At 47.2% G+C, this 22,400-nt stretch overlaps 8 protein-coding genes and 1 pseudogene across 9 annotated transcripts in view; 2 read left to right on the top strand and 7 right to left on the bottom strand.

The window, feature by feature from the left end:
• Nucleotides 1-664, bottom strand: part of CNG00160 (conserved hypothetical protein) — a 1,724-nt gene extending 1,060 nt beyond the window's left edge. The window contains exons 1-3 of the mRNA XM_024657481.1: nucleotides 327-664; nucleotides 218-260; nucleotides 1-20 (exon numbers count right to left, since the gene is read on the bottom strand). The exon at nucleotides 1-20 is cut by the window's left edge and continues 90 nt beyond it. Of these exons, the coding sequence (XP_024513162.1) occupies nucleotides 1-20; nucleotides 218-260; nucleotides 327-528 (265 nt within the window). The 5' untranslated portion in view covers nucleotides 529-664. The remainder of the gene's footprint in view (nucleotides 21-217; nucleotides 261-326) is intronic.
• A 502-nt stretch (nucleotides 665-1,166) lies between these two features.
• On the bottom strand, nucleotides 1,167-2,701 carry CNG00150 (casein kinase II beta chain, putative). The gene is made up of 5 exons (XM_024657480.1): nucleotides 2,604-2,701; nucleotides 2,501-2,547; nucleotides 2,303-2,447; nucleotides 2,132-2,244; nucleotides 1,167-2,078 (listed from the first exon to the last, which is right to left on the bottom strand). Exons 1-5 carry the CDS (start codon nucleotides 2,662-2,664, stop codon nucleotides 1,347-1,349), a joined length of 1,098 nt encoding a protein of 365 aa, XP_024513161.1. The 5' UTR covers nucleotides 2,665-2,701; the 3' UTR covers nucleotides 1,167-1,346.
• A 239-nt stretch (nucleotides 2,702-2,940) lies between these two features.
• CNG00140 (RAB GDP-dissociation inhibitor, putative) lies at nucleotides 2,941-4,901 on the top strand. Its single transcript, XM_571732.2, has 8 exons — nucleotides 2,941-3,022; nucleotides 3,073-3,084; nucleotides 3,153-3,272; nucleotides 3,333-3,660; nucleotides 3,712-3,820; nucleotides 3,875-4,314; nucleotides 4,372-4,516; nucleotides 4,584-4,901. The coding sequence occupies exons 1-8, from the start codon at nucleotides 3,005-3,007 to the stop codon at nucleotides 4,768-4,770; spliced, it is 1,359 nt and encodes a 452-aa protein (XP_571732.2). The 5' UTR covers nucleotides 2,941-3,004; the 3' UTR covers nucleotides 4,771-4,901.
• CNG00130 (phosphomethylpyrimidine kinase, putative) lies at nucleotides 4,109-7,395 on the bottom strand. The gene is made up of 8 exons (XM_024657479.1): nucleotides 7,222-7,395; nucleotides 7,134-7,165; nucleotides 6,322-7,087; nucleotides 6,142-6,274; nucleotides 5,922-6,091; nucleotides 5,478-5,870; nucleotides 5,260-5,420; nucleotides 4,109-5,195 (listed from the first exon to the last, which is right to left on the bottom strand). The coding sequence occupies exons 1-7, from the start codon at nucleotides 7,283-7,285 to the stop codon at nucleotides 5,293-5,295; spliced, it is 1,686 nt and encodes a 561-aa protein (XP_024513160.1). The 5' UTR covers nucleotides 7,286-7,395; the 3' UTR covers nucleotides 4,109-5,195; nucleotides 5,260-5,292.
• A 241-nt stretch (nucleotides 7,396-7,636) lies between these two features.
• CNG00120 (hypothetical protein) lies at nucleotides 7,637-10,009 on the bottom strand. Its single transcript, XM_571728.2, has 4 exons — nucleotides 9,408-10,009; nucleotides 9,083-9,353; nucleotides 8,680-9,019; nucleotides 7,637-8,630 (listed from the first exon to the last, which is right to left on the bottom strand). The coding sequence occupies exons 1-4, from the start codon at nucleotides 9,695-9,697 to the stop codon at nucleotides 7,699-7,701; spliced, it is 1,833 nt and encodes a 610-aa protein (XP_571728.1). The 5' UTR covers nucleotides 9,698-10,009; the 3' UTR covers nucleotides 7,637-7,698.
• A 2,035-nt stretch (nucleotides 10,010-12,044) lies between these two features.
• On the bottom strand, nucleotides 12,045-15,280 carry CNG00110 (ferric-chelate reductase, putative). 2 transcript variants are annotated; one of them, XM_024657478.1, is made up of 10 exons: nucleotides 14,861-15,280; nucleotides 14,371-14,806; nucleotides 14,289-14,315; nucleotides 13,967-14,236; nucleotides 13,838-13,908; nucleotides 13,646-13,785; nucleotides 13,526-13,592; nucleotides 13,398-13,470; nucleotides 13,152-13,334; nucleotides 12,045-13,098 (listed from the first exon to the last, which is right to left on the bottom strand). In XM_024657478.1, exons 2-10 carry the CDS (start codon nucleotides 14,473-14,475, stop codon nucleotides 12,142-12,144), a joined length of 1,893 nt encoding a protein of 630 aa, XP_024513159.1. In that variant the 5' UTR covers nucleotides 14,476-14,806; nucleotides 14,861-15,280; the 3' UTR covers nucleotides 12,045-12,141. The 2 variants fall into 2 exon arrangements, with proteins under 2 accessions (XP_024513159.1, XP_571727.1); XM_571727.2 differs by lacking the exon at nucleotides 14,861-15,280 and having other exon boundaries at nucleotides 14,371-14,845.
• Nucleotides 15,281-16,920: 1,640 nt separating this feature from the next.
• Nucleotides 16,921-18,691, bottom strand: CNG00100 (L-arabinitol 4-dehydrogenase, putative). The gene is made up of 7 exons (XM_571725.2): nucleotides 18,391-18,691; nucleotides 18,113-18,324; nucleotides 17,854-18,049; nucleotides 17,540-17,795; nucleotides 17,422-17,478; nucleotides 17,292-17,357; nucleotides 16,921-17,218 (listed from the first exon to the last, which is right to left on the bottom strand). Exons 1-7 carry the CDS (start codon nucleotides 18,630-18,632, stop codon nucleotides 17,069-17,071), a joined length of 1,179 nt encoding a protein of 392 aa, XP_571725.1. The 5' UTR covers nucleotides 18,633-18,691; the 3' UTR covers nucleotides 16,921-17,068.
• Nucleotides 18,692-18,856: 165 nt separating this feature from the next.
• CNG00090 lies at nucleotides 18,857-20,405 on the top strand (annotated as a pseudogene).
• An 86-nt stretch (nucleotides 20,406-20,491) lies between these two features.
• On the bottom strand, nucleotides 20,492-22,041 carry CNG00080 (expressed protein). The gene is made up of 7 exons (XM_024657477.1): nucleotides 21,789-22,041; nucleotides 21,662-21,736; nucleotides 21,411-21,615; nucleotides 21,289-21,354; nucleotides 21,028-21,219; nucleotides 20,731-20,887; nucleotides 20,492-20,671 (listed from the first exon to the last, which is right to left on the bottom strand). The coding sequence occupies exons 1-7, from the start codon at nucleotides 21,980-21,982 to the stop codon at nucleotides 20,565-20,567; spliced, it is 996 nt and encodes a 331-aa protein (XP_024513278.1). The 5' UTR covers nucleotides 21,983-22,041; the 3' UTR covers nucleotides 20,492-20,564.
• Between the last annotated feature and the right edge of the window lie 359 nt (nucleotides 22,042-22,400).

The following is a 22,400-nucleotide window of genomic DNA, read 5'->3' as shown; positions in this document are numbered from 1 at the left end:
CCCGAAATATGAGCTTGATCCTACAAGATGGTCAGCAACGAGATATTATGGACATTACACATAGTCAACGACACAAGTCTGCGATACGCCAGCGGAAAAGCGTTGGTACGCTAAGATGCAACAAACACTGCTGAGCGAGAAAAATGTAAAAGCAGAACGAGCGCCAAAATCGAAGTGAAGTTGGGATTATAACCTCGGAAGCCAGCAAATTACATACCCTGTTCCAGGTTCGGGACGAACGAGGTCACCATGCCACCGAGCTAGATTCAACTGTCAGCTGTCATGACAGAAACGATGACTCGAAAACGATTCATAACTCGACGTACGTGAAGACGAATGCAACGCCCTTTTCTGTCCAAACTGAGAAGTCAAAACGTTTAACCTCCCATTACTGGCTCCCTTGAAGGATGAAGAGGTCGCAGAAGGTTTGTGGGAAGAGGTATGTAATGCTCGTTGGGGGATTGGTCTGTTGATTTTGGTGGCGAGCGAGCTGAGCTGCCTGGTGCACGTTGAAGAAATCTTGGACATATCATATACTATTTTCTCTTGCGGACCCTTTCCTTGAGAAGATGTTGATGAGAAGATAGGGAACGGTGGTTTGAATGGTGTGTACAGGAAAGTGGGATTTTTGTTTTTCCAACTTTGATAAAAGTTCCAAGTCGAGCAAAGCGTCAATTATCAATCGGCGGCGGCTTCGGTGGTACGGAGCGATATAACCGCCGCCCGTTATCCCCGGATGCAGTCCAAAAAATTACGTAAAGCCTGACTTTAAAATGATGCACTTGTGCCGTGTGCGTAAAAACGATGTCTGTGCGTATTCGCCTATCTTTCTTCGTCTTTTTTTGAACGTTCGTTATTAAGGATTAGAATTTGTGAGTGGTGACTACAGTTTCGGCTAATCCCTTTGTCGTTGCCTACCCCTAGTCCATTCTACCTAATCACTTCTTTAAGCCCGCCTCATCCTTCTGGCAGTTCGAATGGGAAAGCTGTCATGTCGGTCGTTCATCATAATTTCAGTGACCATCAACCATCATAGCTGGTCGTCGAGATCTATATGGAAAAGAGCTGATCATTGTAACATCTATCTGATACCAGACAAGGAATTGAAGAAGAGGAGATTGGCGAGAAGAGTATAGGAAGGACCCTTGACCCTCCGCTCACAAGAATATGTATCATTAAGCGTTACATCTTTTACATGCAGGGCTCATGGTATAAAATGTAGAGAAAAACGAACCCCCTTTGACATCTTGTAAATAAGAACACCTTGTTTGCCCTATATACATACCGTTCTAAGTTGGAAATGTAGAATGTTGACCCATAACCATGAAAACCGACAAAGATCATCCTCACCGACGAGTAGAGAACGTCGCTGTTGAAGCTTCCGGCACCACCTTGCCCACTTCTTCCTCCTCTTCTTCTTCATCATCATCTTCGGGTTCATCCTCATCATCAAACAATTTCCCCTTCCTCACCTCTAGATTCCCTTCCATCTCTTCATCCTCATCTCCCTTTCCATTCTCATTCCCCGCACCATACGCCCCACTTTCATTCTTCCATCTCCCTTTCCAATCAACTTGATCGAGTTCCTCTGCCTTTTCTGGTCTCTCCCTCAACCATTTCATTCTCGGTCCGCTCCTCGCGCGCTCGGAAACCTTGAATCCGTAAATCTTGGGTTGGTATACCCTCCCGAGGGCGGGCCGCTGGCCACCATGAGGGTTGGGATTTGTGTATGTCGCTCCACCAATTAATGCGGCGGAAGGTGTCGGCGAAGGTCGAGCTGAAGAGGGGTTCGTTCCGGCAGCGACAGAAGAGGAGGAGGAAGAGGAAGGACAGAATGGGACAGAGTGGAGTTCGGGGTACGTTTGGAAGAATAAAGGTGCAAAGGATGTACCAAAGAATGCGCCGTCGACGTTTTGGTATTTACTGCTGGGAGGGGTATAGATGTCACCACAGTTGGGGCAGTAGAGTTTGACGGTATCAATACCGGGCATGTCGGAGCGGCCGCATGGTAAAACGGGGGTAGCGTTGCAGAATACTCGAGGGCAGCCGCCGAAATGTCCCGCATCGTATTTCTCGACCTTGTAACGGAGTAAGCGCAATGTATGATAAGGAGGGAAATGAGCTAAAGTACCATTGATGAAAGGCCGGCCTTGGTCAAGATAAACCTCTGATGTACCATCCCATACAAAAGCTCTGCGGAAGACTCGACGATGGATACGTCTGGGATTTTGGATGAATCTTCTTCTGGACCGTTTCCATCAGGTCAGATCTTTTAAACCGTGTATTTGATGTTGTAACGTACCAGGTTCAACATCCAGAACCATATCCAACGCCTCCTTCCAGAAGGGCACCATAGATTGCAATCCTGTCAGGTTGAAATCATCTTCGATAAATTCTTCATGGACTTCGCAAAAGTAGTCGTGACCTGTGAGGGATGTGTACCAATTCTGCAAAGGGGAGCGTCAGTTAAAAAGGCACGTAATTGGAGGCGCAGACGTACGATCCATGTGAGGGTCGATGTTTGGGTGGAAGACGCAGTCTCGGATTCTATCATCACGTTAATCAGGCGTACCGTCATTCTTTCTTCCTATTTCCTGACATACCATAAATTTCTTCCTCCTCAAGCTCTTCGGGATCGAGTTCCGGGTACGCAGGCTGCGCCATTGCTCTGGAGGAAGATGGTGAGGGAGAATAGGAGAAGGAGTATATGGGTACGCAGCGAGAGATGGAGACGGCGAAGATCAACAATCAGGCAGAGAGGGAAGTGCGCCACGTGGATAACGCCGCCGTCTCGCCGTCTTTGCTCGCGGGACTATCTTGGAGAGTAGGCGTGGGAGTCCCAGGACGCTTGAACGAAATAAAGGCGCGCGATGACGCAGGGGAGCAAAGGGTTGTTGTTGACGATCAGAGCTTGTGCGTGGAGGCGGCAATCACTTGGGCCACTCGAGCTGTGAACCGTATTCATCTTTTCTGCTCTCCCAGGTTTTACTGCAAGCTATACACAATGGATGAGGAGTACGACGTGAGTTTTGCATCCGCTCGACGAAGGGTAGGGCTGACATACCCTTACAGGTTATCGTTCTTGTGCGTACGGTCTCTGTCTCTTAGCTCGCGAAGGATTTTGGAGCAGTACAACTAACATAACCATGTAGGGTACCGGTCTCACCGAATGTATCCTTTCTGGTCTTCTGTCCGTAGACGGCCAGAAGGTCCTCCACATGGACAGGAACGACTATTACGGTGGTGACAGTGCGAGTCTCAACTTGACCCAGGTGAGTCCTGTCACTGATCTCCACTACGCCGAAAACTATTGCTAAATTGATACTATACAGCTCTACCAGAAGTTCCGAGGCACACCTCCCCCAGAGAACCTCCAACTAGGCCGCGACCGCGACTACGCTGTCGACCTCATCCCTAAATTCATCCTCTCCTCTGGCGAGCTCACCCGAATGCTCGTCCATACTGACGTCACGCGTTACCTCGAATTCAAGGTCATCGCCGGTTCCTATGTCTACCGAGATGGAAAAATTTCGAAAGTGCCTAGTACCGAGATGGAGGCTGTGAAAAGTCCGTTGATGGGTTTGTTTGAAAAGAGGAGGGCGAGGAACTTTTTCCAGTACTTGCAGAACTGGAAGGAGGAGGATCCTGCTACTCATCAGGGTGCGTCCATTAGATATTAGATGCCGGCGGGTGTTTTTTAACAGTGTGCAGGTCTTGACATCAACAAGTGCCCTATGAAGGATGTCTACACCAAGTTTGGACTTGAAGCTGGTACTCAAGACTTTGTTGGTCACGCCATGGCTCTCTGGCTGGACGAGGAGTAGGTCTCTTGCCTCTCGAGAGAACCACCGAGCAGCCTTCTGACTTTATATAGCTACATCACAAAGCCTGCCCGACAAACTATCGACCGAATCATCCTCTACACCGCCTCCATGGCTCGCTACGGTAAATCCCCTTACATCTACCCCCTCTACGGTCTCGGCGAGCTCCCTCAAGCGTTCGCCCGTCTCTCAGCTATTTATGGTGGCACCTATATGCTCGACAAGAAGATTGACTCAATCAACGTCGACCCCGAGACTGGGTACTTTACCGGTGTCACCTCGGAAGGAGAGACTGTTAGAGCTAAGAAGGTGATTGGAGACCCTAGCTACTTTGGAGCTGGGAAAGACGAGCCTGAAGGAGGGAAGATGAGGGTCATCGAGACTGGCAAAGTAATTAGAGCAATCTGTATCATGAAGCACCCCATTCCCGGGACGGACAATGCGGACTCTGCTCAAATTATTATCCCTCAAAAGCAGGTTGGCAGGAAGAATGGTAAGTCCCATCATGTCTCTTTATGTGTCTAAACTAAAATGACTTTGCTGTGATCAGACATCTACATCGCCGCTGTTTCCTCTGCGCACAATGTCGCCGCTCCCAATGTTTGGATCGCAATCGTCTCGACTATTGTCGAGACTAGTGTTCCTGAGCGTGAGATCTTGCCCGGTCTTCAACTCCTCGGTAACGTAGTGGACAAGTAAGTCTCCCATTCTCCATTTATCTTTTATCCTGCCCAAGCTAAATCACCTCCCCCTTTCCCACAGGTTCATCTCCATTACGCCCCTTTACGCCCCCACCGCCGATGGTACGACAGACAACGTCTTCATCACCAAATCTTACGATGCCACCTCGCACTTTGAGACGGTGGTAGAGGACGTGTCGGATGTGTGGCAGAGGGTGAAAGGGGAGAAGCTGGTTTTGAAGAAGAGAGAAACTCAGATTGAGGCGTAAGAGGGGGGAAATGTATGAGATGGCGGACAGAGGCACAAACGCACTGATCGTATCGAGGCGTGGAGCGATATACAATGTAATGGTTGGATAGCATTTTACCCGTTTGACGATATGATGTTTTGAACGACTCGCATCACAATGTAGTTGAGAGCAAGAGGCGCGGTAAATCCTTCATCCATTTTTTATCCCCAGATCCCGATTGAAAGAAAGAAAGGAGATAAACCGATTTGTGACCAAGAGTAGATCAAACGACAGTGAGCAAACCGCGAGGCAGATCACCAATAGTCATTCCACGTCCCGGCTTTACTCTTACTACACCATAAGCCAGAAATAAGTAGCGGCTATTATCCCACACACTCAGCCGTTGCTCGCAATCACAATATCCTTCCTCGTCAAGATGGTAAAATAACAATTGCACGCTGACACTGTCAGATAATCTTAACGTTCCCGTTCATTACTAATTTTATAGGCCAAAGCGCAGCAACGTACTGACATCCTTTTTATTGACACAATGTAAAAATTCTATAGTAGATTCAAGCCCATATCCCAGAACCCAGACTCGAGTCTGACACACTCCTGCCAAATTTTAGTGAGCTTCGCGAGTCTCTGCGGAGATGGTGGATCTTGAGCTACACGTCGTTCCAGGTTTCCTACCACAAACGTCTGTCAACTTTGGAAATTCAGTCCGGCCGTCTCAATTCACTCACCAATACCTCTATTCACTGCATTCAAAAAGTCTCTCCCCCCATAATCCGTCATCCACCTTCCATACAGATTATCCTCCACCTTTGCTTCCCCCCTTTCCACCTGCTTTTTCAACCACAACCCTACTTCACCATAGCCAACCAAACACGACGCCACAGCCATGTAGAGGTCAAGGATATCTCCCTGAGTTCCGATATCGATGACGTACCGTGCGTAAGCAGAGCAGTTTGCTGATTCGGGAGTTTCTTCGAGGTCGGCGAGTGAGACGCCGAATTCTTGGCAGTAGGCGACGTGCATGGTGGATTCTCGGGCAATGTGCAGGGATATTTCGGTGAACGCTTTGATATCTTCAAAGCTGTCGGCTTTGTAAGCACCAAGAGCGTGAGCACGGGCGTCTGTAAATTGAAATGAGCGGATTCATGAGTTGAGATGGGAAGACGACGTACAATGTTTCAGGTAGTGATAATCCTGCTTGATGTAATGCTCAAAGCACTTTCTGGGAAGGGTACCCTTACCGAGTTGGACGACAAATGGATGTCGGACGTAGGATTTCCATAAGGAAAGATCAGACTGAATGAGATGTGTGAGAAAGGGGTGAGGGTTGTGTTTTGATGGACTACAGTGGTGTCAACGGTAAGCCACAGGACGGAACAAAGCTGGAGGTACAAAGGGAGAGCTCGGCGCATACTGAGATGACCGTGGTTAAGAGGGCCATGGCCATGACCAAATGGGAAAGCGGTAGCGATGGCAGATTGGGTATAACCGATCGCCCTTTTGAAGACGGATATCAAGGATTTCGCTACAAATCCAAGTGAGCTAATCCCAACACTCAAAAGGAGCACCTACCGTCCGCTACCTCGCTTGAGACGGCAATAGAACAAGCGATAGCCGCACTGAGGGTACATCCGGTACCATGAGTACTCTGGCTGTCCACTTTTTTCCCCACAAACATCGCTATGATCTCGCCTTCCTTTATTAACAAGTCAACAACAAGGTCTTTCTGAGTTTTGATATTTATATCGAGTGATTCCTTGTATTCATTGTACACTTCCACAGCGTCATCCTCATCATCGCCCTCCTCCCAGATAAGTTCGTACTTTCCGGCATACTTGAGCACCTCTTCACGAGAAACAATTGCATGTCCACCTTTTAAAAGCACAGAAGGGGATTTCGTCGTCTCGTTGGTCTTCTTTGCGAGCTCAATCATATCGTCCAAGTTCTTAATCTCATGACTCCATCCAGAAAGGTTTTTAGCTTCGGGAATATTGGGTGTAAGATAGTCAACGTGGGGATAAAGCTCGTAAAGCGCCTCCATAGCATCGTCCGGTAATAGGGTGTGACCGCTGGTAGAGATCATGACAGGGTCGAGGACGATTGTTGTGTTGAGCTTGGAAACTTCCCGGGCGAGGGCGCGAATGGTAGAAGCGCAAGTGAGCATTCCGAGCTTGATGGCTTTGGGGAGTTCATCTGAAATGACAGATTGGAGTTGCTGGATGACAAAGTCGGTCGGTACGACATGGACTGCCTGGACACCAAGAGTGTTCTGCGCAGTAAGGCCAGTCAATACGGACGAGCCGTAGCACCCAAAGGCCTCGATAGTTTTGAGGTCGGCCTAAGGTGTATGTCAACTTATATCAACCCGAGATGTGAACACTTACCTGAATACCAGCACCGCCGCCAGAGTCGCTGCCTATCGAGTCGATGATATTAGTCTGCCAAGCGTTGTCAACAAGGATGAAAGCTCACCAGCGATGGTCATAACATGAGGTCTGGTACGGGGCTCAAGTGACAGCTCGTTTCTGCTTGCCATTCTGTCTACACAAAAGAGAGATGTTGCTCTCTAAGCAAAATGTTCCTTACTCTGTGTCGTTCGTTACTTATTCCCCAACCGACGGACGGGGTCCCGAAATCTGCCCTAATCTAATAATTATTATATTATGAGCCGAGCGGCAAAGGCCGTTTTGGATTGGTTACGTAACTCACATTGACCCCTGGTTCCTAATAATAAACTAATCTCGGCCGTCGGTCCGCAGCGAGCTGAGAACTAAATTCAAGTTAGTCATATAAATAAGTATCTGCTCTTCATTTTCCTCTATCTTCCGTTGTTCCTGTTATTCGTTACAGTTGCGCAAGTTGTAATTATTACACCAATGTTTTCAAAAACCCCTATGCATCTATGATAAATTATAAAAATGGAATACCTGTTTCTGCGCTACAATAAATTTAGAAGAGCAAGCCCTTGACCTGGGCGATCTTTGCTACATTGATGTTCTTTATGACGAAGATCCAAATCAACGACAGGGCCATCACTGCAGTACCCGCGATCAACATCTTCTCCTGTGCCTCAGCATACGCCTCAATGATACCAGTTCGGGTAGCGCTGCCGATAGGGAAGCTCAACTGAGTGTCAAGGTCCTCGTAAATGGTGTCCAAGTCAGGCAAAGCCTCGGCAGGGAGATATTTGGCGAGAGCGTTAGGGAAGGTGTGAGTCCAGATGGCACCGGAGATTGAGTTACCGACAGCACCACCGATGTAACCGAAAAGACCGAGGAAGGCAAGGACAGCTGCGGCGTCGTTGTGACTGGCAGAGGCAAGCACGGAAACCTGCTCACAAATAGTGATGGTACCACCCCCGAAGGCAACGAGAACCTGACAGAAGATGATCCAGCCAAAGTGTCCTCCAGGCTTTCGGAAATAGATCATAAGGCCTTCACCGAGGAGGTAGAGGGGGACAGAGAACATCAAGAGCCACCTAAAGTAACCAGTCTTTCGGATAGCGTAACCGACAACGAGCAACCAGACACCAGAGACAATGTCGAAGATACTGGAGATGTAACCAGCAACAGAGATGGAGGTACCGAAAACGACCTGGAGGTAAGAGGTGAAGTAGTCATACCAACAGTAGTATGCAACCTGATAGGTGAAATCGAGCAAACCGGCCCCGATAACACCACGAGAGAGGACAACCCGATAAGGAATGAAAGGCCTAGGGGCCGCGAACCGTTCGGCGAGGACGAAAAGGATCAAGAGGACAAGACCGACGACAAGCATAGCAATGATGTAATCCTGACGCCATTCGTCGGCGGCAGAGGCAGCGATGGAGAAAGGGAGAAGGAAGAGGACGAGACCGGCAGCGAGGAGGAAGACACCGAGGACTAGGTAGGACATCAGATACGTAGAGTTTGAAACGAAAGAGATGCGCACCATCGAACTCGACAATGTAGTACCAAACAGACTGCCAGAAAGTCCTTCCGCTGGGCACCTTGACTATTAATCCTGCCTTCTGAGCCTTCCTCTTGTTGAGGAACAGGACCAAGAACAAAGGCACCGCGACGATGGGAAGAACGATGGCAAAAGTACCGAAACCCCATCGCCAATTGCTCTCATAAAAGTGCTCAGATGCAGCGGAACCAGCAAAGGCTGTGATGATGTAAGGAGAAGAAGTGAAGGCATAGGCGAGACCTCGATCTTTGAGATGAGAAGTGTCGGCAGTGATGACATCGATGGCGAAAATCATACCGACGAAACCGATAGAGTAGAACACCTACATATTTGATGAGTTTTCGGCTTACCGCACTCGGATTGGATTAAAAAGTTTGAAACTCACCTGGGACGCACAGTACACGTAAATGTTCTTACATGTGGCACTAAGGATTAAACCGATAGTCGAGAGTAGAGTCATGAAGGCAAAACCATAGGATCGGTCCCACAAGTTGAGGGCCTTGGCAAGGGGCATGTAGGTAGCAGCGCTCATGACGTTGGAAACGATACCGATAGTGGGAATAAGGGAGTGGGCAGAGAAGCCAGAAACGATATAGGCGGACAAGTTACCGGTGATGGAAGACTGGAAGGCGTTGACAAAGTACAAAAGAAACATGCTACGCTAAAAGTTAGTGATCTTGATAAAGACAAGGATTGTAGGAATTACTTACAAGGCATAAGCAACAATGAGCGAGGTTCTCGACCAAGTCAAAGTGATAGCCTCCGCATTCTGCACACCTCGCTGAGCGGTCTCGTCGGGGAAGTCTTGCTTAGGTTCCGCTGTTGGCGGCACGTTCTCCTCGTCAGGGATGACATCCTTTTTCTCCTCAGTAGAGCCAACTGATTCGAGAGGAGCGGTAGACTGGATGCCGTCAAGAGTGTTGATCTGGGTGCTTGAGGCGCTGGTAATGCCAGTAGCGCGACCGGTACGCCTATTGGTGAGGACTTGAATGAAGCCCATTCCGTCGAGAGTTTTTTTTTTTGGATAAGAGTGAAGTCGAAAAGATATGGTCAAGATTATTTGCAGGTCATGGTCCTATATACCCCGATGATAGAACTATTTTATCTGCAGAGCGATATGCTCCACAGGTTTTTATGGATGATCGAGAAAATCCGAAATTCTCCAAGATAAGATGGTGATTAAATCGGCCGACTTATGGTAGACGGGCGCTTCTGTACCTTACTTCTATGTAAGATGAAATTCGAAGTTTTTCCTTCCGGCCTCGGCAGTCGGCCGTTCCGTATCGATCAATCGATGGAATTTGGCGACCGGATTATGACTACTTTTGTGATTCTTGCTACCTCGAGTGTATTATTATGTTTTCACCCTCGGAATAAAATGATAAAAACCGATGCTTCCAGCTCTGTCCCCATATTCTTGGCATTTTATTTTTATGATTTCAACGTTCGACGCTCGTCAACGTCATCATATTTATATTATCATAGCACGACTTCGATGACTTTGATGGGGTATAGGAGCCAAAAAAAAGAAGGCAGAAGCACAATATTTATGCATGGAGCAGACCAACGATAGCTGTATGCGACACGAGAAATTGTACGAAAAACGACGAAAGAAGAGATTTTCCCACCGTCGACGAGCGACGACCGCTTATTAACGCCATCAGGGTCCGTGGCCTTCAGAAATTGGGGTTTCACCCCCAAGTCGCGTAAAACTCTAATCCATAGCCCGCATTTGCTACGACCAAATTGTAATGGAGCATAAATAAGTATACAGCGCCTGTTTTGTCGTGACACCTGTTATATATTTAGATTCCCGTGTTAATGATTTGAAACTTTTTTACTTGCCGCAGCTTTTATGACCTCCTTTTTGGGCCATACGTCCAGTGGGCGATTATGGCTCCAGGGTTCGATCGTTGCGGCAATTCAGGGCCTGTAGGATATCTGATAAAATTTGGAATGGGTTGTTGCGGGACTCTTCTTCTCATTTCTCCTCCTTCCGTCTTCCGCCGCCTTTCTCTGGGTTTACGCGACGGGCGTGTATTTGCTTTCATGAATTAATCATTCTCTCACGTCAATAGCGGTATGTGATTGTCGGCTTGCTTTTTGGAGCAAATAGAGAGTGGAGCGTGGATTTCAGACATGAAATGTTCAATAAGAGAGGTAGAATAATATATACAGTAGGTACGCAGCTCGCAACGTGGAACGAGGGATGTATTATATCTTCTGAGTATGACCTTCGCACATGGGAAGATAGATTATCATGGAATGCCGAGTGCGGCGGTACATGAGTATGGTGGTACATGAATGAGTATGGTGGTGGTGGTGCACGGAGTGAAAGCAGACAGCACGCGGATTGCGGCTATTTAATAGCAATGCGATATGCGATGTTTGATATAATATGTACAACGTGACCAACAATGACACATGAGCAAGGTATGGGGGGGAGGAGGGAGAAAGAAAAAGCAGCGAAGGGAGAACATATCACGTTAGCTGCCAGCAGACGGACGTGTAAGATTCAGGAGTCAGAGTTTGTAACTTCTGACTTGCGACTTATCTGATAGGATGGATATCCTACGCCCAAAAATTCAGAATTCTTGGTCGCGCGCGTTGACTTTACGTACTTGGCGAACCAACACGTCTCCCTGCACCATGCAATCAATCCCCATTCCCCAATCAAGGAATGATTCGTGACAGTCCATTTTAGGATCATCCTTGAATTTCAAGTGCATGAGTCCATACACGCAGGTGTGGTGTCAAGTTATCAGACTGTGCCGTTGCATTCCTGGGGCATAGTTCGTAGGTAGTGGAAAGGGGAAGAAGACAAAAAAGGTACGAGGTCCGAAACCCCGCTATAAAATAAGCGCTCGACCGTTCGACCTCATGATGAAGCCGCTTTATTTGCGGCATCGTCCAATCCACCTTCCGTCCGCTCGTTTCACACTCGCTTTATTACAGATGATCGACCTGTGACTTGCGTGTGTCACTGTCACCGTTCGCACTTTCCGCCCACAATAACTCAGCGAATATTCTCTTACCCCATTTTTCTCTTTTAGATTTTTCTTCTCTTTTAGATCCATCATCGATCTCGCCCTCCGCAAAACCGTCCAACCGTGGCATACTTTTTACTGACCCATTCGTTGAATCTTGGCCGAAGGCCTCGAGCAAGAGAATTATTTGATATAAATATCATCTCATAAGATTTATTTTTATCAGCTTTGGTTGGGCGCTGGGCGTTTACATGAAATCGATTAATCTAAGATGAATCACCTCATCCCAATCCAAAAGCAGGTTCAAGCCTTCGAATCTTCACGACTTTTCAAGTGACCCTTCGACAGAGTTCCAAAAGACCAAAAATATAGCATCTCAAAAATGACAAAGAGTGACCCTTCGCTTCGCCCATCCAAAACCTTCTTCACCTTTCATCTTACCGCCCAAACGTGTCAGTTACCAGGAGAAACTTTCTTCAAAATACTCCAACGTCGAAGAACCGACCTTGCCCTCACCAGTCCCGTACGCGTCTACGACCGCGGCCCTCATATCGTCCATCATGTTCCCAGGGCCACACGAAAGTACTGCTAGAGTCTCAGAGCCTACAAGTTTTGAGATCGAGGTTTGAAGAACGGCGCGCATTTCTGGCCGACCGATAAGCAATGTTTCCTTGAGCGAGGCTTTGGACGAAGAGGAAGGAAGAGACTTTTCGATGGTACGGGAAGGCAAGGGAGAGGGATCATTGTAAGCCAAAGCGTGGCCTTCAGCTTCTTCTATAAGAGGTATAGCAACCCCTGTCTTTGAGGTGATGTGGATCTGAATATCAATTTCCAATCCCTTGAGACCATGCGATAGCGACAGCTCTTTGGACAAAACATCCGCCGCATAGTCAGAGTTCTTGACGACCCACACGAGAGTGGCTTTCTTCGTGACGCATTTACCGACAGAAAGACGAGAAACGAGATCGTGCAAATAAGGCAATGCGGCGGTGATACCGCTACCACCGGCGATAAAGAGGACATTATCGAATCGGTGAACAGGGGAAGTGTGGCCGTACGGACCTTCAGTAAGTACTCGCAAATCGGCTTGACCATTGATAGCTTTGTTAACCATCTTTCTCATTCGTCTCGTGCCACCATCTTTGGTACCGATCAAGAAATGCAAAGTAGTGCTCGACTTATTGGCTTCCCAACTACCGATAGTGAACGGGTGGTTCTCCCACGGGGTGATAGACATGGGGGTGTAAAGATAGTAGTGTTGGCCAGGTTTGGGAGTATGTCGAATGGAGCTGGTGACGCTAAGACGAATGAGTCCTTTTTCACCCCCCGTCGCGACCATGACGGCGTTGTTTCCCGCTGCAGCTTTGAAGGAGAGGACTTGGACACGGACGATACGGATGAATCGGTCGAATACCTGATAAAGTGTTAGGTAGTGTTAAATGAAAGCACATAACGTTTGATACTTACCCAGACAGCGACACAACCCCATAACCATCCATTGTAATCGGTGCCGTAGACAGTAACATGGTAGAAGAGCAAGATCAGAGTAGCGAGAGCGAGAACAATGTGCGCGATGAGGAAGAATTCGTACCACTTCTCACGAATGGGCTTGATAGAGAAGGGAAGCATAAGGCTCATAGTGACGGTAGCCTATTAAGAAGGATAAATACCATGGTGACCTAGAAAGATGGAGAGAGGGGATTTGGGACTCACAAAGACACCCGCCCTCCAGTACATTTCCTGGAACATCAATGCAATAGCGTCTCTCTCGATCCATGTCCAAGCTCTACGACCAAAATAAATATATGCTGCTACATCATTAAGAGTAAGAAAGTGCTTACGCAGAATGAGCGATACCTTGGAAAGCGGTGACGATAGCAATCCATCGGTGAAAGATGTTCATCGACGCTAAGACCTATGTCAACTAATTATAATATGTCCAGCTTCAATAGATTTCTTACAGAAAGACCATCCAGTGACCCAAAGGATAACATCATTCCTACCCGCCAAGCACCAGAGGATAGGAAGGTTGTAGAAGGACATGATGGCTGTTCGATCGGCAATGTACCTTGCCACTTGAAGACTGTACGATCCTGGCCAGCTGTGACGAGTCTGAGGTTCGTATGATAAGGAAAGATGAAGAAAGCTCTTACTACAAGTTTTCTCGGAAGAGGTTATACCCGGCAAAGCTGAAGATGATGTTGAATGCAACGTAGGTGAACACCTGTTGTCGTGGTCAGGTTAAATGCCAAGACAGGGACTAAGGAGGTTGATGGATTTACAAGGAGACTCTCAAGCCTGGTAGGGATACAGAACCAGTTATACGAATGCACATGCTTGTGACCAAAGAGTGCAGGGATGCCGAGGTACTTTTGGTAGTACACACTGACCTTTCCAAAAAAACCGTTTGAAGGAGGTATTTCGGAACGGTCCATAGTTCTACCAGCGTTGACGATGAGATGGGTACGGTACATGTCAACTAGACGGTTGAGGACACCGACGAAGATGGCACAGCCAAGGAGGAGGTACATTGTCCAACCGAAAGCGTGGTGCTATAAACGTGTCAGCGTTGCGTAGGCTGTGAATGATGGGAGGGGTGCTTACAAAGATCATTTCGCGATCCCATACTCTCTAGACGTAAAAGTTAATGATTTAGTATAAGTGAAGTGGAGAAATAAAAACGTACCTCAGTCTTAGCACCCATCGACCAAGAGTACTTATCGACAAGTATAGTGTTATTAAAAACCTCTTGCCCCCTTTGGAAAACGTCGACTGTAGAGACATTGCTCATGTCGACCTTGGCAACGAGGAAATCAATGTCCTCTATCGTCAACAAACCATAGTTCTCACAATATCTTTGAAGTAGAGCCCAGCCTTTGGTGATCTCTTCGCCGGAACAATATGTGGCAACAGTGATAGCAATGGATGTTTTCCAGTATTCGGACGCACAATAAGCGGTGTAGGAAGCAGAGCCCTCCGGATAGTCGGAGAAGCTGACGAGGCCAATAGCGTCAAGTGCACCCCCTGCACAGTCTGTGATTAATGGTTTGATTTGGACCACATCACTTGAAAGGACGATCGGGAGGGCAGATAGGCCGACCCAGACAAGGGAGAATAGGCGACTAAGAAGAGGCATATCAGATGACGATGATTTGTCGGAAAGATGGGGTGCTCACATTTCAGCCTTGATATGGTTCTCCTGATATACGTTCCCAACGCTGTCGAATGCCAAAGTGAAAAAAAATAATCGTCCGGCCGACTGAATCGTTTAGTCTGTTTTAATATATTTTCCTTTTCGTACCTCATTGACCTGTAGATGATCTTTGAAAAGGAGTGTGGGAAGACAGGAGAAGTTCTAAGTCAGGGTCGTAGTGCGCATAGTTGGTAAAGGATATGGCATTCAGCCTCAGAACTCAAAGCTCCTACCAGTTGCTCGTCCTATTCTAATTTCGTCGGACGATCCCTTGTGAGGGAATGTTATTTTTGCTTCTTTGCTTGCTTGTGATGAATGATTCGAGATGTTTTGATAGACATCAGAGTATATCCGTCGGCCGTGAATGGCGTTGTCGTGGAGAAGTGGCTGAGGAGGAGAGATCTAGGCAGACGAAAGGATTAAGGAAATGTAATGAAAAAAGCTTCTTTTCATCAGGCGAATAAGCGGTTCCTGGCGACGACTGAAAAAATGAACAGCCCATGACAACAAGCGACGACGCCCTCTTCCGATCCGGTGTACATAGACCAGATTTCCTTATGCATGCTCCTGCGTATCCACCCTCCCCATGATATCGCTGCGTATCCTGAAACCCTCATGAATGGGGGGCCCTAACTGGTAAATAGTCTGGTTCACATTGAGTGCAGTCGAATGTAGAGGAACCGAATTGTGAAGAAGTCAAGTCGTCCAGACGACGAGAAGCAAATGGTCGTCCCAACGTCTCTAGTCTCTCTACGTCTCTTACTTCCGATTTGCTTCATGCGATATCATAAATACGGAAAGCATATAATCCCACTATACCATACCCTGTTCCGTCATGTATGCCCGCAATTGCGTCAACTTTCTTTGATATTCGCCCGTCAACACACTTGACGGAAGCAGATGTTCGTTTGAACTATCTGATAACAACTTCGAGAACTTAGCCCGTTCCTGATGACTTTGTCGGCCGAGTCGCAGCAAGGTACCGTCGTCGTTATCTATCTTTTTTCCCTATTTTCACTGACATCTTCCAATCATACTTATCTGATTGAGGTGATTTCCGCTGTCTTGCAATGCAGAGATCCTAAGGTACGGAAGGGGGTATAAAAATAGCACGTAAAAGATTCTTGGCTCGTGGACAGAGTACCGTTGGGTCTCAGATTTCGATGAAGAAACGTCATTCATCGATCCCGTAAGTAACCGTTTGTAACCCTAAAGCCCCAGCCCTCCTCATTACCCCTCTGTCTCCCCTCTTTCTCCCCACACTATACGTATCCGGTACCCGACCCTGCACCGCCATGTACCTGTCGCTTCTCTAAGCTGGAAGCTGTAAGCTGCCTGTAAGCTGTAAGAAGATGGGTTATACCATTCAGCCTAATGTCCAGGCTTCCATCGGGGATTATTTTTTGGTTTTGATATTAGTATACTGGTACGTCTCTGTCGTTGAATGGTGCACGTAGAAGGATTGTTGGAAGTCTAATGCTCTCTATTTTTGACTCAGCCGAAACCCGAAATGCGAGCTGTGGCTTGCAAGGCGCCGGTTGCGGATCGATCATATAGAGCGAGTATCAAATTTATTGGGATGAAAATGGAAAGAGAGAGATGGACAAGCGATAGACGTATGTTAAACCTATGTGATATGCTCCTCTATGCTATGTACACCGAACCGTACCTCCTTGCATCTTCCCAGATTTTGAGTGCGCTTGTCATCACAATTGATTCGCTAAAAAGGAACTAAAATGGGCTAACGGTACGGTTGAACGTATTTTTCGGACATATATGCGCGTACCTAGCGTACCACAGTTTTGGCAAATGGCAAGAAATTTGGGATAATGACCCAGCCGGTAGGACTGGGCAGTGGTGAGTTTCCACTGTCCTGGTCGTTTTGAGTCGCATCTTTTGTCGTATGGGTGCGATTTGGAGTACAGGACATGCTCGTTCATGTACCATTTGCCAACTGCATTTTTTTTCCCCGACGGGAGGTTCATCCAAATGGACTTTTGTACTATATATAGGGCTTCTTTGCACTCCAATCTGTATTTAATGTCATTTAATTTCATGATCATGGCATCTGGAATCTCAGGAAGAACTCCATGATATCTATACTGTATACCTAACTCTAAGACTGTTTAATTATCTAACAAGCCAAGATCACACCTTTTTACCATCACGAAAAATCCACTGACTAATCCGACTAATCACGGATCTGAACCTTGATAGCTCCTTGAGAGGGATCAGCGGCGACGTGGAAAGCCTTAACAGCCTCCTTCAAAGCGAAACGGTGGGTGACAAGTGGTTTCAGGTCGACAAGCCCGCCAGCGACGAGTCGAATGGCTTTCGGGTACTGCAGGAGTTTTTAGGCTTACATCAGCAAGGCTTTTCTAGGGAGCTTGATAAGGTATGCGGAAATTACTGACTTGATTGTTGTACCTGTACTGGAATTGGAGATCGATCTCGTTGGCGCTACAATAGCCGAATGGGTACTGACAAAGATAGTATTAGCTGTTGACTATTCATGGCGGGAATAGAAGTAAGGAAAAGACTCACGCTTTGCTCTGAAGGTCCGACACCAATTACAAAGACTTTGCCTCCAAACTTGACAGACTGTCAAAGCAATAGAGTTAGTGTTAGAAACTGTGAAGATGTCTTTCAAGCAAGGACTTACGAAGATAGCAGATCTGATACTGCTCTCCACTCCTGTACAGTCAAATGCAAGCGAAAGCTGCATACCCGCCGCGCCCTTGATCTGCTTCGCAACCTCTTCGGGCTTTGCAGTCTTCTCAATCTGTACAGTCTTGACAGTTGGAAGAAGCTTCTTGGCGAACTCAAGTCGGGATGGGAAGAGATCGGTGATGACAATGGGCGTACAACCTGCAGCATGCGCAGCAAGAAGAGTAACTAACCCTATAGGGCCCGCCCCGCTATCAATGGTCAACGCTGCACTTGAAAACGAAGATATCAAGGTGGGAGTATACTTACCAAATGGCAATAGGGTCCCCCAATCTCACACCAGCCCTGTCAAGACCGGCCAGCGCCACTGCAAGAGGCTCACACAGGGATCCTTCTTCATAAGACACGTTATCGGCGAGACGGTGGCACCAAGCAGCCGGGTGATTGTGATATCGAGTGAGTGTACCATGGTAAGGAGGGGTGGAGAAGAAGACGACAGCAGGACCTAGACAAAAAACATAAACACCTCCAGTGGGACAAACCTCGAAAGAATACTTAGAATACTGACAAGCGTTGTAACGACCGGTACGACAAGGGTCACATGAGGCGAGACCGCATGGAACACCGGCTTCAACAGCTACCCTGTCACCGACCTGCCATTGTGCGACGCCTTCTCCAACGGCAACGATTTCGCCTGCCGATTCATGACCTGCTCCGCACTCATCTGTGACAATCATGGTAGGTCCAATATGGCCGTGTTTCCAGAAGTGAACGTCAGAACTACATCAAACATTAAACTTCTTAAATAGTTCCGATTTGATATGGGAGGAGGAAGGAACAACGTACCCGCAGATTCCTGTGGCACGGACGTGGATTGTCACTTCACCAGGACCGGGCTCGAATCGAGGCTTCTTGACCATGTGGATCTCATGAGCCGGGTTGTACGCACAGGCGATGTTGAGCTTGGGGTCGGAAAGCTCAGGAGCATCTTCACTGAGCGTTTGGAACTCGGGATGCTGAATGACCTTTGTGGGGTCGTAGTGCGCCTCGTACTTGGTGGTAGGGATAGATGTAGCCGCAATGGTCATTGTTGTAGGTAATGAATAGGTGGTGCATTGCGAGCTTTTTCGAGCTGCGTTGTTTTTATACTCGGCGATTCATTCTACCGAATGACAGATGCTGCTGGATTGTCAACCCGGGCGCCCTAATTATATGGCACGGACCATGCGGCAGAAAACATCACAGGCACCGCATGTCGGGCCGTGTGTTCGTCGCTCTCATCCGGTTTTATTTCTGTCATCAACGCTTATTTGCTTTTTGCTTCTGATATCACGACCTGTGACAAGATAATTGCCTGTCGAGTCGTGCCGAGAAATTTGGTAGGAAACTTGCCTGACCCATGAGTGGTCATAGAACTCGTTTTATGACAACGACATCCACCATTTTTTGATTCCTAATCCTTCTGGTGACTTTGCAAGTTTCTTAGGAGTCTCGACAACAGCACTTACAACAGCGCTTATCAGCATGCCCATCCCCTTCGACCTCATCGGCAAACTCGTGTTCGTCATTGGAGGCGGACGAGGAATTGGTTTTGCAACCTCCAAGGCTTGCCGAAGGTGGCGCAGAAGTTGCTATCCGCTACGTTTCGAAGGATGCCACGTCCGTCGCCAAGGAACTCTCTGACAAGTATGGGGATAAAAACCAGAGCATTCAAATGCGAGGGAAGTATCCAGGTGGATGGATTGGTTGAGGAGGTGAAGAAGAAGTACGGTAGTAGAGATGTCGATATCGACGTCGCGAATGTTGATGAGTAGTAAATATTCTGTCATGGAATGAATTGTAAGTTTAACAATTGACTTCGCAGGTATCACTCTGGAAATACTCTCATGAGAACACCAACGGCATGTAATTCTCATCCCATCTGCCATCTACAATCGTTGACGGTTTACGTTTTAGAGGACTTCCAATCAATCTTCGCTGTCAACACCTTTGGCCCATACTATTTCTCTCGAGCCCTCGTTCGATCCTGGCTTGGCCTGCACGTATACATGAAATCTGACAGGGACCCAATCGATGTCGCTAATATGAAGAACGTCGGCCTCAAAAAACAAATCCTTTTTGTATCTAGTATCTCGGCGCTCGTGGCTTGGAACCCTCAGAGATAATCAGCTTATAATGCAAGTAAAGGGACTGTCACGATACTCGCAAAGGTACTTTCCATATCTATCACTTGCGGGGATGCTTGGTGATTGAGTGGAGCGTGGAGTTTGACTGGCAAGTGGTTTGGTGTTGCCGTCAACTTAGTTTCTCCTGTGCGTCCCATCATTTCCTTCTGCATTTTCAATCACACCTCGATCTCTACACAAGCTGTTTCGAATGAAAGGGCTACGTCTCCATGTATATGATAGCCCAATCCTCCAAATTCTACCGCCTCAACCTGGGTTAAAGGAAGGGAGAGATGCACCCCTGTCGGCCGGTAAGTCATCAACCATCAGCCCTCTCTTCCTTCTCTCCTTCAAGATGAAAGCTAATCACCACGAATAGATTTGCCATGGCCAATGAACTTGGAGATTTCGTTGCTACGTTCTTATTAGATAAGGTGGGTGGGATGGGGTCCATGGCTGGGTCGGATATTGTGGTAAAGGGAGGTGAGTATTGTACCTATCTGGATACTGATGAGCCATTGAGCGCATTGATGTGTTCGCAGACACTATCTTCTAAAAGTAGACTTGCTGTTGATAGAGGAACAAAAGATATAGATACGGAAAAGGGTATTTTGTGGAGTATCATGAAACGCACGATACAATGATCTTGTATCCTACGCCTTAAAATCGTCACCTATTGCTATGAACGAAGGCGATTATTTAAGTCGTTTTGGTCTTGTGTTCGCCTGGGCGCCGTATGAGTACTGAAAAAGCAAATTATACGTGGTATTACATTCTAATGCGCCGCTAGAGATACATTTAATAATAATGCCTAACGCACAAACGTCTAATTCTTTTTAAACTTATACTAGCCATTCAGTCTAAACACTGGCACGTCTTATCATGCCCTTCGCCGCAAGTCTCCGCCTTTGTGTAATCTGTACAGTCAAATATCACCGGCCAACTTCTTTCGAGCGCGTGTCCTATTCGTTCTAATTACTTGACGTTCCACATGTACCAAGAGATGGGAAAGACTGCGTACCTAGAGTCGGATTTGAAGGTTTACTATTCCACCATCCTTCCTTCCATATCCAATGTTCGGGTGGGGCGTGAAATTTTTCTCGGAGGTTCTCATATAGACGGAGTTGATTTTCGAGGATACGCTTTTTGGAGACTACGAATTGACCTGCCCAGGTGGCCTAACGTAACCCTAGTCAACCATCATTTCGTGTACTCCCTCCTGCACGTCCATCTTCCCGGTTTCCCCATTTTCCTTCCCTTTTCATCTTTCATTTCCCCTCACTCTCACAAAGCTAAAAACGAAGGCGAACAAACTTACAAGCTGTGGTATAGGAGGACAGAGATCACCCCTAAAAGCACTGTAGATGTCGGCCATACGGGGGAAAGCCTGGTTTAAAGAGTCCATACCGCAAGTTTGGTTGATGTAAGGGCCAAAAGACATGAACCCGGTATTGGGTTTGAGAAGGTTTTCAAGACGAGGAAGAAAGACCCAGTGCCAGGCGACATGTGGCTGTAGATTTTGAGAAGGACGCTAGCGGTGAGATAAAGAAAAATAGAGAGGGGAGAAACGGAAGCTTGCCTGCATGAAGATGGTATGACCTGCCAGACCCGTATCGGGCGTGTTGTAGTGCCGGCTTATATGTTTCTAACGTGCGATCAGCGTTCCAGGTCAAAACACGCATATAGGAGAAAAATATTTACGAGATAAGTCTCTCCTTCTCGTCCCACGTTAGGGATGGCCACAACTTCATCCGAAACCTCTAATAACTCTCGTAAACCGGCCTTGTTGCGGTCTCCTTTTGAATATATGATAACTCGGTGGGATTTGCTGGAAGGTAATCGTTGCAAAACGCTCTCAATACTTTCTCTCATCATATTGACATCTTCGTCGTAATGGGAAATAACACTGGAAGATGTCGGCTTGATATATCGGTGAAAATATGGATACTCACATATCATAGTCGCTTTGCGATATCCACGAGTCACGTTTCAACGTGCTGCCACCATCGTGAAACGAAGCCAGTGGTCTGATTTAACCGATGTCAGTGACTCGCCCCATGATAAAGACATCAGACTCACTCCAACAAAGGAACCGTATCTCTTGAAGTAAATCCATACTCGAGGGCGGCATGCAGGAGCAGCAATACACTTATTATTCCACATGCTAGTAGGCCTAACTTGCGTTTCGGTAATGACCTGATCTTCTCTCCTGGTCCATCAAGTATCGCCATTATACGTGACAATTGGGGCAAAGAATCTTCCCACGAACTCATTGTTGAGCCTTCTTTTTATCGTATGAACTTGTGAGGATTATAGGAGAAGTAACAGGAGTTTGTGGTTGTCACGCAGTCAGAAAATATAAAAAGTTCGAAAACGACCTGCTACGGCCCACTGCTCACGCGTCATTCCCGTCAAAACAGGGTCCTATGGCCCAGGAACGCACAACTAATAAATTCCGTTATACGGCCGGGAAAAAATGGGATGTGCTTCAGAGATTTTCTTGCATTTGAGCATTCCATTTCATACATGCATATTAAAGCGGTAGCCCCAAAGTTGGACCGCATCATCTCAATCAACTGATCATAGCTGTTTGCAGTAGGTCAACCATATAACTATTATAGATGTTACAATCAAGCTTGGGTGTCAGCTGAATTAAGCGCCCAGAAATCAGAAAGACGTTTATTTTATACA

This window comes from Cryptococcus neoformans (assembly GCF_000091045.1).
Source record: "Cryptococcus neoformans var. neoformans JEC21 chromosome 7 sequence".
Lineage (NCBI taxonomy): Eukaryota > Fungi > Basidiomycota > Tremellomycetes > Tremellales > Cryptococcaceae > Cryptococcus > Cryptococcus deneoformans.
The sequence above is the reverse complement of the archived record's forward strand: the minus strand, read 5'-3'. Positions and strand labels throughout refer to the sequence as shown.